This window comes from Orycteropus afer, unplaced genomic scaffold, assembly GCF_000298275.1.
Source record: "Orycteropus afer afer isolate SDZICR_OR568_19922 unplaced genomic scaffold, OryAfe1.0 scaffold00044, whole genome shotgun sequence".
Lineage (NCBI taxonomy): Eukaryota > Metazoa > Chordata > Mammalia > Tubulidentata > Orycteropodidae > Orycteropus > Orycteropus afer.
Window position 1 is genome coordinate 6,423,138 of NW_006921631.1, and position 11,318 is coordinate 6,434,455.

General features: G+C 41.0%; 1 protein-coding gene across 1 annotated transcript in view; it reads left to right on the forward strand.

Moving 5' to 3' along the window:
* The window catches only part of CREG1 (cellular repressor of E1A stimulated genes 1), a 9,718-nt gene extending 1,905 nt beyond the window's left edge, over positions 1-7,813 (forward strand). Inside the window, exons 2-3 of the mRNA XM_007937788.2 lie at positions 6,234-6,353; positions 7,625-7,813. Of these exons, the coding sequence (XP_007935979.2) occupies positions 6,234-6,353; positions 7,625-7,813 (309 nt within the window). The remainder of the gene's footprint in view (positions 1-6,233; positions 6,354-7,624) is intronic.
* The last annotated feature ends 3,505 nt before the right edge of the window (positions 7,814-11,318 follow it).

The following is an 11,318-nucleotide window of genomic DNA, read 5'->3' on the forward strand; positions in this document are numbered from 1 at the left end:
TTGAACCACCAGCCTTCTGGTTAGCAGTCAAGTGCCTTAGGCACTATACTACCAGAGGTCCTTCACAGTCACCTAGGAAGACTTAAAAATGCAGTGCTTGTGGAAAACTTTTTGACAGAATCTTAATAAGTTTAACATAGAATTACCATATTGTTGTTGGTTGTGTCCAGTTGGCTCCAACTCATGACTGCCTAAATGTTGCCTGGGCCCTCTACCAGCTTCATGATCACTAGTATGTTTGAGTCTGTGGTTGTGGCTGTTGGGTAGTAACTTCTAACCTAGGGGGCTCATCTTCCTGCACCGGTCAGACAGTATTCTCTTGTGATCCATAAGGTTTTCGTTGGCTAATTTTCAGAAATAGATCACCACACCTTTCTTCCTACTTTGTCTTCATCAGGAAGCACCATTGAAACCTGTCCACCGTGCTGGTATTTGAAATGCCAGCATCATAGCAACATACAAGCCACCACAGTAGAACAAACAGACGGATGGTGGAGAATTACAATGTGATCCTGCAATTTCCCTCATTGGTATACATCCAGAAGAACTGGAAACAGTGACTCAAACAGACACACATACACCAGTGTTCATTGCAGCATTGTTCCTAATAGCCAAAGGGCAGAAACAACCCAAGTGCCCATCACCGGATGAATGGATAAACAAAATGTGGTATATACAAATGATGGAGTATTTTTCAGCAGTAGAGTGAAATGAAGTTCTGTTACATGCCACCCCATGGATGAAATGTGAAACTGTTATGCTAAGTGAAATAAACTGGGGAAGGGGAAAGCATGCCAAGGCAATTTATGAAAGCATGTTTTATTAAAAAAACAAGTAATACTCTCCACTCCCCTCAAAAACAGATAAACAAAGGACTAACCTCCCCAATGATTCTGATTAAGTGGGTGTGAGGAGGAGATTGAGAATCAGTGCTTTATGTGATTATGTTTAAACTTGTGAGGTTTCTAGGATGATGTTATCTCCATTGTTGGAATGATTCCCACTCATAGTGACCCTTAGGATAGGACAGAGTAGAACTAAAACTAAAACAGGTGCAGGGACTCACCTGTGACCAGCTAGTTAATGGTCATTAATGGCTAGTGATTCCAGCCCAGGTGTTTGGTATCTCTAGAAAGAGACAATGGTGAGAACGGGTTCACTGAGAAACCAAGTTGGATTTCCTGTTGCCATGATGGCAGTAAAGAGGTGTGAGCACATTGGAAGTAGTCCCACTCCGATTCTGTTTGTGCTGTCCGTCCCATCATTCCTTCTGTGCTTTCTACTTCTGCTTCCTGCCCTCCTCACCAGTCTGAATTCTTCTCCAGGATGTACTTCATATCTTCACACTGAGGGGTAAAGTCCTTTGGATGGAACAAGACAACCAGGTTTTGGGCCACCTTTTGTGTGTGAAATGCCTGTCTTGTGTGACTCAGATAGGTTACAATGTATTTGCTACTGAGATGTTTCTTTTGTTTTGTTTTTTCTTTGTGGCATTTTTGTATAGTAAGTGTTTACAGGAAGCTATCACGGACCCTAGGTGGCATACGGTTGGGCTGTAAGCCAGTGAAACAAATGGAATATTTGGGTTCAAGTCTGCATCAAGGCCTCTCTGGGTCCTGTCTAAGCCCCATCACCATTGGCTGCCCTTCCTTCTTGGAGCTCTTCTCTTGCCTTGTGATGTGACCCGCTGCTCTTTTGTCTTTGGCTACTCATGCTTTCTTCTCTGACCCGCTAAAATGAGTGTTTCCCCAAAGGCCGTTTCTTCCCCCTCTGCTCTCAGCATGGTCCTGGGATGATCACATACAGTGTCTTGTTATTTCTTCACACTTTAAAGAATTACTCCCAATTGTGTCTATTTCTGACCTCTGCAGAGTCATTTCTGCTGGCTTGCTGTTTATTTTTACTTCATCAAGTTACAATCAACTCTAATTTACATGCTTAAAATGAATTCTTCATCTTCCTCCTCAAACCAGCTCCTCTTGATTTTCCATATTTGTACTAATGGTTGTGGTTCTCTTCATAAACACAGTTGGAATTCTTGCCTCCTCCCAAATCCTTCATCTCCCAAGTCCTGCCAGTTTTCCTGTTGATTTCTTTGCTGTCTCTGTCCCTTCCTCTTCATTCCTACCACACACACCTGCCTGAGTCTAAGTCTTTATTCCTTCTTGCCTACAAGGACTAAAAACCAGTTGCTGTCGCCCTGACTAATGGTGACCTCGTGTGTGTCAGAGTAGAGCTGTGCTCTGTAGGGTTTTCAATGGCTAAATTTTTGGAAGTAGATTGCCAGGCATTTTTTTCCAAAACACTTCTGGGTGGACTTGAACTCCAGCCTTTTGGTTAGCAGTCAAGCACATATTGTTGTTATTGTTGTTATTGTTGTTATGCGCCGTCGAGTCGGCCCCGACTCATAGTGACCCCTCCTTGGGTTTTCGAGTCAGTTGTTGTTGTTGTTGTTATGTGCTGTCGAGTCGGCCGACTCATAGCGACCCCTCCTTGGGTTTCCGAGGCAGTATCACTACGGAAGTAGGATTGCCCAACCTTCCTTCCTTCCTTCTGATTAGCAGTCAAGTGCCTTAGGCACTATGCTACCAGAGCTCCCCAAACACATATTAGAATTCATAAATCATCTCCCACCCTCCCCACCAGATTTCCAGTAATAAAATGTCATTCAGAGCATTCCTCTCTGCTCAAAATCTTTAACTATATCCCTCTGTCTAGAGCTGTGTAAGAATCACCTGTTTGTTTAAAATGCAGATACCTAGGGTGGCTCTTGGGAAGACTTTCAAAATGCTGGTTTGCAAAGTTCAATCTAGATGTCTGAGCGTGAATTTGAGACCCCACCTCTTTTACCCTCTCCCATTCTGAAAGCTTCTCTCTCAAGCAAATTAGGCTTCTCACTACTCTCAACCGTGACTTATTTTTTCCCAGTTCTGTGTTTTTGAACAGAGAACTGGGAAAAATAAGTCATGGTTGAGAGTAGTGAGAAGCCTAATTGAAGTCACCATTCTGTACCTCTACTATATCCTCCCATTTCCTAATTTTGAGTATCTTATCAGCTTCCAATGGTTTCTACATCACTCCAGCCTGACCTTTCTTTACGCTGACCGTTTATTTGGCAATTAATTATGTACTGCCTTTTGACCTCTGTGTATTATTGTTTTGCATTATTAAGTTTGGTTTTTGTCTGACTTTTCAACCAGGTTGTAAACTCACAAAAGGGAGAGACCTTATGTTAGACTTTATTTGGAGAGAGAGGAGCAAGGTCCTTTTAGTGTCTTGCCTAATAGTTTATATACAGAAAATAATTAACTGGTTTCAAGGAGATCATTTTGTGACTCTCACTGTTTTGATAGGTTACTGTGACCTGGCAAAATTTTCCACACAAGACACTTGGAGTTTAAAGAGCTAAATAGCCTGAAATGCAACATGTGGATCTTGCTATAATCTGTCCACAGTGCCTTTTCTGAAGCTGTTTATGTATAAAAAAGGATTTAGGAATGCTTGCTTGCTTTATTTTTTGAAATCACATGACAGTTTCTGATAGTGTAAGATAACCAAGCAGTGTGACTCAGCTGCTTTCTTGCTGATCATCTGGTTGAGCAACTAAGGTATATTTTATGCACTAATTTTTTGTTTGTTTAATTTCACATTGAAGTTGAACTCTTTAGACCTTTCGGCGAAGGCTACAGAGTATCCTTGAATTTGAGTGGTACCGTAGTTGTAATAAGGAGCTCTGGTGGCATAGTGGATAAGGCATTTGACTGCTGAACAGGTCAGTGGTTCAAACCCACCAGCCACCCTGTGGAAAGACAATGGGTCAGTCTACTTCCATAAAGATTTACAGCCTCGGAAACCCAGTGGAGGTCACTGAGTCGGAATCAACTTGATGGCAGTGGGTTTGGTTTAGTGAGTTTGTAATTATAATGGAGCTCTGGTGGCACAGTGGTTAAAACATTTGGCTGCTAACCAAAAGGTCTGAGATTCGAGCCCACCAGCAACTCCGAGGGAGAAAGATGAGGCAGTCTGTAAAGACTGACAGCTTTGGAAACCCTATGGGGCAGTTCTACTCTGTTCTATAATCAGTTAAGTCAGAATCAACTCAATGGCAGTGAGTTTCATTTGGTTTTTTTGTTTGGTAATTATAATTCCTGTAATGAATATGGAACAGATTGAGTTTGAGGGGGAAAAAAAGTGTTAAAATACTTGTTAGTTGCCCTTGAGTCCTGTGACCGTTCAGAACCAGATTGTCAGGATTGCTTCATATTTTGAATCTGAGATAAGAGAACACTCTTGTTACTTGAGCAGGAACAAGCAACTTCTCCAGTTTTGAAATCATGTGACAGTTTCTGCTAGCGTAAGATAACCAAGCAGCGTGACTCAGCTGCTTTCTTGCTGATCATGTGGTTGAGCAACTGTGGTATATTTTATGCACTAATTTCATATCAGTTGAACCCTTCAGGCCTTTCAGTGAAGGCTGCAGACTATCCTTGAACTGAGTGTTAATTATTATTCCTCTGATGAATATGGAACAAATTTAGAGTTTGAGCAAAAAACAAATGTGTTAAAATACTTTTACTAGGTGCTGCTGTTAACATTACTATTGAATCATATCACTTTTTGGAAGCAGTTTGTCAGGTCTGTCTTGCAAGGTGCCTCTGGCTCTTTTGTTTTTTAACTTTTTATTGTGATTTGGGTAAAAGTTTACAGAGCAAATTGATTTTCCATTCAACAATTCATACACATTTTGTTGATGACACTTACTGCAGTTTCTACAGTGTGCCAGCACTCATTCCTTTCCTTTTTGTGTTTCTCATCTCTATTCTTTCTCCTTTCCTGCCCCTTCCTGCCTTGTGAACTTTGTTCTTGGGCAAATGCTGCCCTTCTGATCTCAAATGGTTGATTGTTGTAAAGAATATATACCTGGTGTTAGTGTTCACCTTATAAAAAACTCACTGCCATCGAGTCGAACCCAATTCATAGTGACCCCTCCTTGGGTTTCCGAGGCAGTGTCACTACAGAAATAGATTGCCCAACCTTCCTTCCGAGGCGTGGCTGGTGGGCTTGAACCGCCAGCCTTCTGGTTAGCAGTCAAATGCCTTAGGCACTACACTACCAGAGCACCCCCTAACAAGTGGGTTGCATGGGCCAGGAATCGAACCCAGGGTTCCCACGTGGCAGGTGAGAATTCTACTACTGAATCATACCTGTCTATCGTTTGGCTAAAGTTGAGCCACAGGGGTGTGTTTAGTTCTAGGTCTGAAGAGTGACTAAAGGGCATCGTCTCCGGGGTTCCACCATTCTCTCACAAGCCAGTAAGTCTGGTTTTGTTTTGTTGTGTTGTGTTTTGTTCTATATTTTTCTCCCACTCTGTCCAAGACCTTCTATCGTAATCCCCTTCCAAGTGATCAACAATGGTAGCCAGGCACCATCTAGTTTCTCTGGTCTCAGGGTCGTGGAGGCTGAAGTTCACATGGCTCATTAGTCCTTTGAACTAATTATTTCCATATATCTTTGATTTTTTTCACTATTCTTTTGCTTTGGACTGTCATGTGATTTTTTCACTATTCTTTGCTGCACTTTAGATGGCTAGTCAACAAGCATTTAAGACCCCAGTTGCTACTCACCAAAGTGGGATGTAGAATATTGTCTTTGTGGACTGTGTTATGCCAGTTATATCCCTCTCTTGGTAATTTTGAACCAGTAGCCTTTCAGCTAGGAGCTCTGGTAGTGTAGTGCTTAAGGCATTTGACTGCTAACCAGAAGGCTGGTGGTTCAAACCCACCAGTCAGTCCTCGGAAGGAAGGTTGGGGAATCCACTTCCGTAGTGATACTGCCTCAGAAACTCAAGGGGGGGTTCCTATGAGTTGCATCTAACTCAATAGCAGTGAGTTAGGTTTGGTTTGGTAGCCTTTCAGCTAGTCATCAAATGCTTAACCATTTGTACCACCCAGGGACTCCTAAAATACTCTTACTACAAACAGTTACTTTTATATATGAACCTTTGTGTATGCGTGTGTGTGTGTGTGTGTGCATGCGCTTAGGATTTACAGAAAAGATCAGTCTTTATCCCAGTAGTATTTTTCCCGTGAGTAGAAGGTGATTGTTGTACGATTCATTGTGTCACGGAAGAACAGTCAAGCTCCCGGGACATTATATATGCAACTTGGTAAAATTTATTGCCTCTCCAGAGACTATATTTCACATGAAAGGGTCTTCATTTTCTCTCTCTGCAGGATAATCCATATGCTACGCTGACGATGTCTTTGGCACAGACAGACTTCTGCAGGAAACATGGCTATGATCCTCAGAGCCCCCTTTGTGCTCACATAATGCTGTCAGGAAGTGTTGCCAAGGTAAATAGTCACCTTGCATGAAGACAGACTGGTCTTAAAAGAGTATCATCCTATTAACAATGGAAGACAAAATCTCTTGAGTGTAAAATGAAGTTGATTTGTGATAGAGTTGCAAAGTCAGACTATATTATTAAGTGTAAAGTAATTCCATGAAAACTAAAGGTTTTAATCAGTTCCTTTAATAACAGATAGTCAATAAGATATTTATGAGGAAAATGAATATCTTCTAAAGCCTAACGTGGTAACTGGAAGACTCCTATTTAAAATTACTCTTGCTGAGGAATATCTACTCAGCTAAAGCCCCATTATACAATATTTCTCATGTCTGGGCTCTTTATCTCTGTATTTTAACAGTGGCTCAGAGCAAAGAGGGTATGAAGTAGGCCAGTAAGAGGAGTATCAGTCACTGCAAACCGGAACTGGATTTAGGCAGTCCTAGTGAGTGCCAGGGAAAGAGGTTAAGCAGAACCATGGGAGGGGCAGTGGGTGCCATAAGCATGGATCAGATTGCTAAGCCAGCAGATTGGCCTCTGACCTTGTCAATCATGAATACTTCAGACAAGTTTTATGTATGGTCTGGAAATCATATGTGGACACATTTGTGCAGCTGAATGTCCTTCCCTGAGGATAAGCTGGAAATACTCTTGATTCCACTGTGCTGCTTCTAAAAATTACTGTCTGTTGTGTACAGTCATCAAATGCTCAAGATCTGTGTGTATAACATATGTGTGTGTGGGTTAATTGTTCTAATGATACAGCCATAAGCACTAGTAAGTAAGAGCTATTGTACGACCTTATACCTGTTACTTCAATGTTGTTGTTGTTGTTATGTGCCGTCGAGTCGGCCCCGACTCATAGCGACCCCTCCTTGGGTTTCCGAGGCAGTATCACTACGGAAGTAGGATTGCCCACCCTTCCTTCCGAGGAGTGGCTGGTGGGTTTGAACCGCCAGCCTTCTGGTTAGCAGTCAAGTGCTTTAGCCACTATGCTACAATAGCTCAGAATTATTTTGTTTAACGATGAACACTGGTACTTGAGATGGTTTTCTACTTTGTTACATCTGCTTTCCCCAACATTTGAAATCTTTATTGCTCCCTTTTAAATGAAAGCTTCCTTTAATTTTTCTTTCCTTTGACTCCGTAAAGTTAAAAGAAGGATTTACAATGAAATAAACTTGTAAGGTTCGTGGAATGCTACAATCACACATTCTTAACAAACGTGACAAAACATGTCAATGTTTTGGGAACATTTACTTCACATTTGTCCTTTAGGTGAATGAGACAGAAACAGACTTTGCAAAGCATGCATTATTTGTTCGACACCCTGAGATGAAGACCTGGCCTTCCGACCATAATTGGTTCTTTGCTAAATTGAATATAACCAATATCTGGGTCCTGGACTACTATGGTGGAGCAAAAATAGTGACACCTGAGGAATATTTTAAGGTCACATTTCAGTAAGTATTTGCTCATCTTTCACCTATCTCATAGAGGGCAGTGGTGGCTCAGTGAGAGACTTCTTATCTTCTGTGCAGGAGACCTGGTTTGATTCATGGTCTGTCAATAGAGGCTTGCTTATTGCTGTCATGCTGTGAGGGTTTCGGTGGAACTTCCAGACTCGGAAAAAGTAGGAAGAAAGGCCTGGCAATCTATTTCTGAAAATCCTACGGATCAGAGTGGTCCAATCACATCCAGGGGGTCGCCCTGAGTCAGGAGCAAACTCAACAGCAGCTGACAACAACAGCACCTTTTTAATAATGCAGCCCTCATCAGTGGTTCTTACTTCTCCAAGGCAGGGGATTATTAACCTTTTCATGTGTCAGGGACTCCTAAGTAGGCTGGTAAAGCCTATGACCCTTCTTAGAATAATATTTTTCAGTGCATAAAACGTGTAGGATTACAAAGGAAACTGATTCCATTGAAATACATTCATAAAAATAGGTCTTTAAAATATGTCATATTATAATAATAAGATCTAGCCATGAGTCTGTAACTCTACTTTCAAGGTAGTAAGGATTATCACTATATGTCATAACTGACTCGATAGCAGTGAAGTCAGGTTTTTTGGTTTTATAGTAACTGTAATTATATATGAAAGTATGTGCGGTTTATATATTACTATTGGTAAAGTCACAAACGTATGAATACCACTGTGATTTATTGCTACATTCATTATTGAAGGAAATTACAATTTTCAATTAGAACTTAATGATGAATTGAAAATGATTTTTTTCTTCCAGATTCAGACACCACTCCCCCTAACTCTGTCTGCAGGTTGGACCTCAGGTTAAAACCCCTGCTTTGAAGCTATGTTTGTGAGGCCTTGGATGGACTTTCTTATTTATTGACTCCATTCAGGGCCTAACAAGCTTCAAAGCAAGAGGGGTACTGGGTTTAACCTAGCCATTCTAGCTCCAGAACCCTTATCTCACTCGTAACTGTGACAATTATACCACCCTCTGGCTACCTGAAGACACAAATGGTTAAATGTTCAGCTTCTAACTAAAAGATTGGTGATTTGAACCCACCCAGTGGCTCTTTGGGAAAAGAGCTTATGATCTGCTTCTGTAAAGATCACAGCCAAGAAAACCCTGTGAGGCAGATCTATTCTTTCACATGGAGTTACGTTGGAGTGAACTAGATGGCACCTAATAACAACAGCTGGTTCCCTCAGGTTGGAGGTGGCTAGGTTTTTAAACTCACATAATTGATAATACATTTTCTCCTTGTAATGACTGACCACTGTTTGGGGAGGTGAGGGTGAAAATCCTAAGATACACTGGTAGGTTGTAGCTTATTATTTAGCTTAAATTCTTAGCATTTATTTATTCTGTGTCATATTCTGTTGTAGAACTGTTCCACTATCATTGTAAATTTCTTGACAACAAAGATCAGAATTTATCATTATTGTTTTTATCCTAATAGGAGCCCTAGTGGTACAGTAGTTAAGTGCTCAGCTGCTAACCGAAGGATTCAAACACCCCCACCACTCTGTGGTCTGCTTCCATAAAGATTTACAGCCTTGGAAACCCTATGGGACATTTCTACTCTGTCCTAGAGGTTTGCTGTGAGTCGGAATTCTTCACAGCACTGGGTTTGGCTTAAGTTTTTGGTATTTTTATCGCAAACAAAGTCAAAGACAGGATGTGGCTCAGAGCAGGCTTGTTACCTGGGCAACAAATTATCAAGAAGGTCGACCAGTAAGGATAATGGTCTGCTCTTGGAGGTTAAGGTTACTTTCTCAGGACTTAACAGTCTCTGAAGTACAAGTATCTTTGTATAAACAACATGCTTAAAAGCAGTGTTTGCTTTAATAACAAGTAAAATTATGTATTACACTATTCTCCACCGTGAATGAGTGAGTAAAATAGATACTTTTGAGAATGTTCTCCATTCCCCCTTTATTATGCAGAGGATTAGTGCTTTTCTGCACCTCTAAGATAAGAGGGAACTTTTCTCCTTGTTCTTCTGAGTGGTGGGTCCCAGGCTGGGCCAGGGTATGACCCCTTCTAGAATCATAGGAATGGACTGTGCCTGAAAACTGGTCTGTGTGGTCAGGTGCTTCTAACTATCCAGCATTTGCCTCTTACCACCATTGAGTCCGAGTAGCAGAATGTTTTGTACTAGGCCTCATTAAATCTCCTCTGGCACATCCAGATGTTTCCTAGCAAAGACAGAGGTGATGAGGGATCACAGATCACACACTTGCCCATTCTTCGTTATCTGGAGATGGGTTTTCTGATTGGGTGAAAGCAGCAACGGGAAACTGGAACGAGGAATTGTAGGTAGTCCCCGACTTACGATAGGGCTCCATACTGATGACTCCATCATAAATCACTTCTGAAGTAAGTTGAATACCTCATTGTTTTTTGTTTTCATTGTTATTGCCTTTTATTATCAGTATCTTTATAAATCTGATCCGGGTTAGCATGAGAACAATAACATCAGCATATAGTACAACATTGATGTTCTGACTGCTGCTTCCATAGGTGTTGATTGTGGAACCAAGTAATATGAAATCTTTGACAACTTCAATCTTTTCTCCATTTATCATGATACTGCTTATTGGTCCAGTTGTGAGGATTTTTGTTTTCTTTATGTTGAGGTGCAATCCATACTGAAGGCTGTAGTTTATAATCTTCTTCACTGAGTGCTTCAACTCATCTTCACTTTCAACAAGCAAGGTTGTGTCATCAGCATATCGCAGGTTGTTAATAAGTCTTCCTCCAATCCTGATGCCATGTTCTCCTTCATATAGTCCACCTTCTCAGATTATTTGCTCAGAGTACAGATTGGATAAGTATGATGGAAGAATACAACCTTGACGCACTTCCTTCCTGATTTTAAACCATGCAGTATTTCCTTGTTCTGTTCAAATGACAACCTCCTGGTCTATCTATGTACAGGTTCTTCACGAGCACAATTTAGTGTTCTGGAATCCCCATTCTTTGCAACGTTATCCATAATTTGTTATGATCCACACAGTAGAATGCTTTTGCATAGTCAATAAAACACAAGTAAACATCTTCCTTGTATTCTTTGCTTTTAGCCAAGATCCATCTGACATCAGCAATGATATCCCTTGTTCCACATCCTCTTCTGAATCCAGCTTGCATTTCTGAAAATTTCTGTCAGTATACTGCTGCAACTGTATTTGAATTATCTTTGACAAAATTTTACTTGTATGTGTTATTAACAATATTGTTCAATGATTTCCACATTCTATTGGATCACCTTTCCTTGAAATGGATACAAATATGGATCTCTTCCACTCAGTTGGCCACGTGACTGTCTGCATCTGTTTGTTGAAACATCTCAGTTGAAACATCAATTCTTGGAGCCTTGTTTTTCATCTAGTCCTTCAGTGCAGCTTCAGCTCCTTCCCTCAGTACCATTGGTTCTTGATCATATTTCACCTCCTGAAATAGATAAACATCGACCAATTCTTTTCTTTTTTGTACAGTGA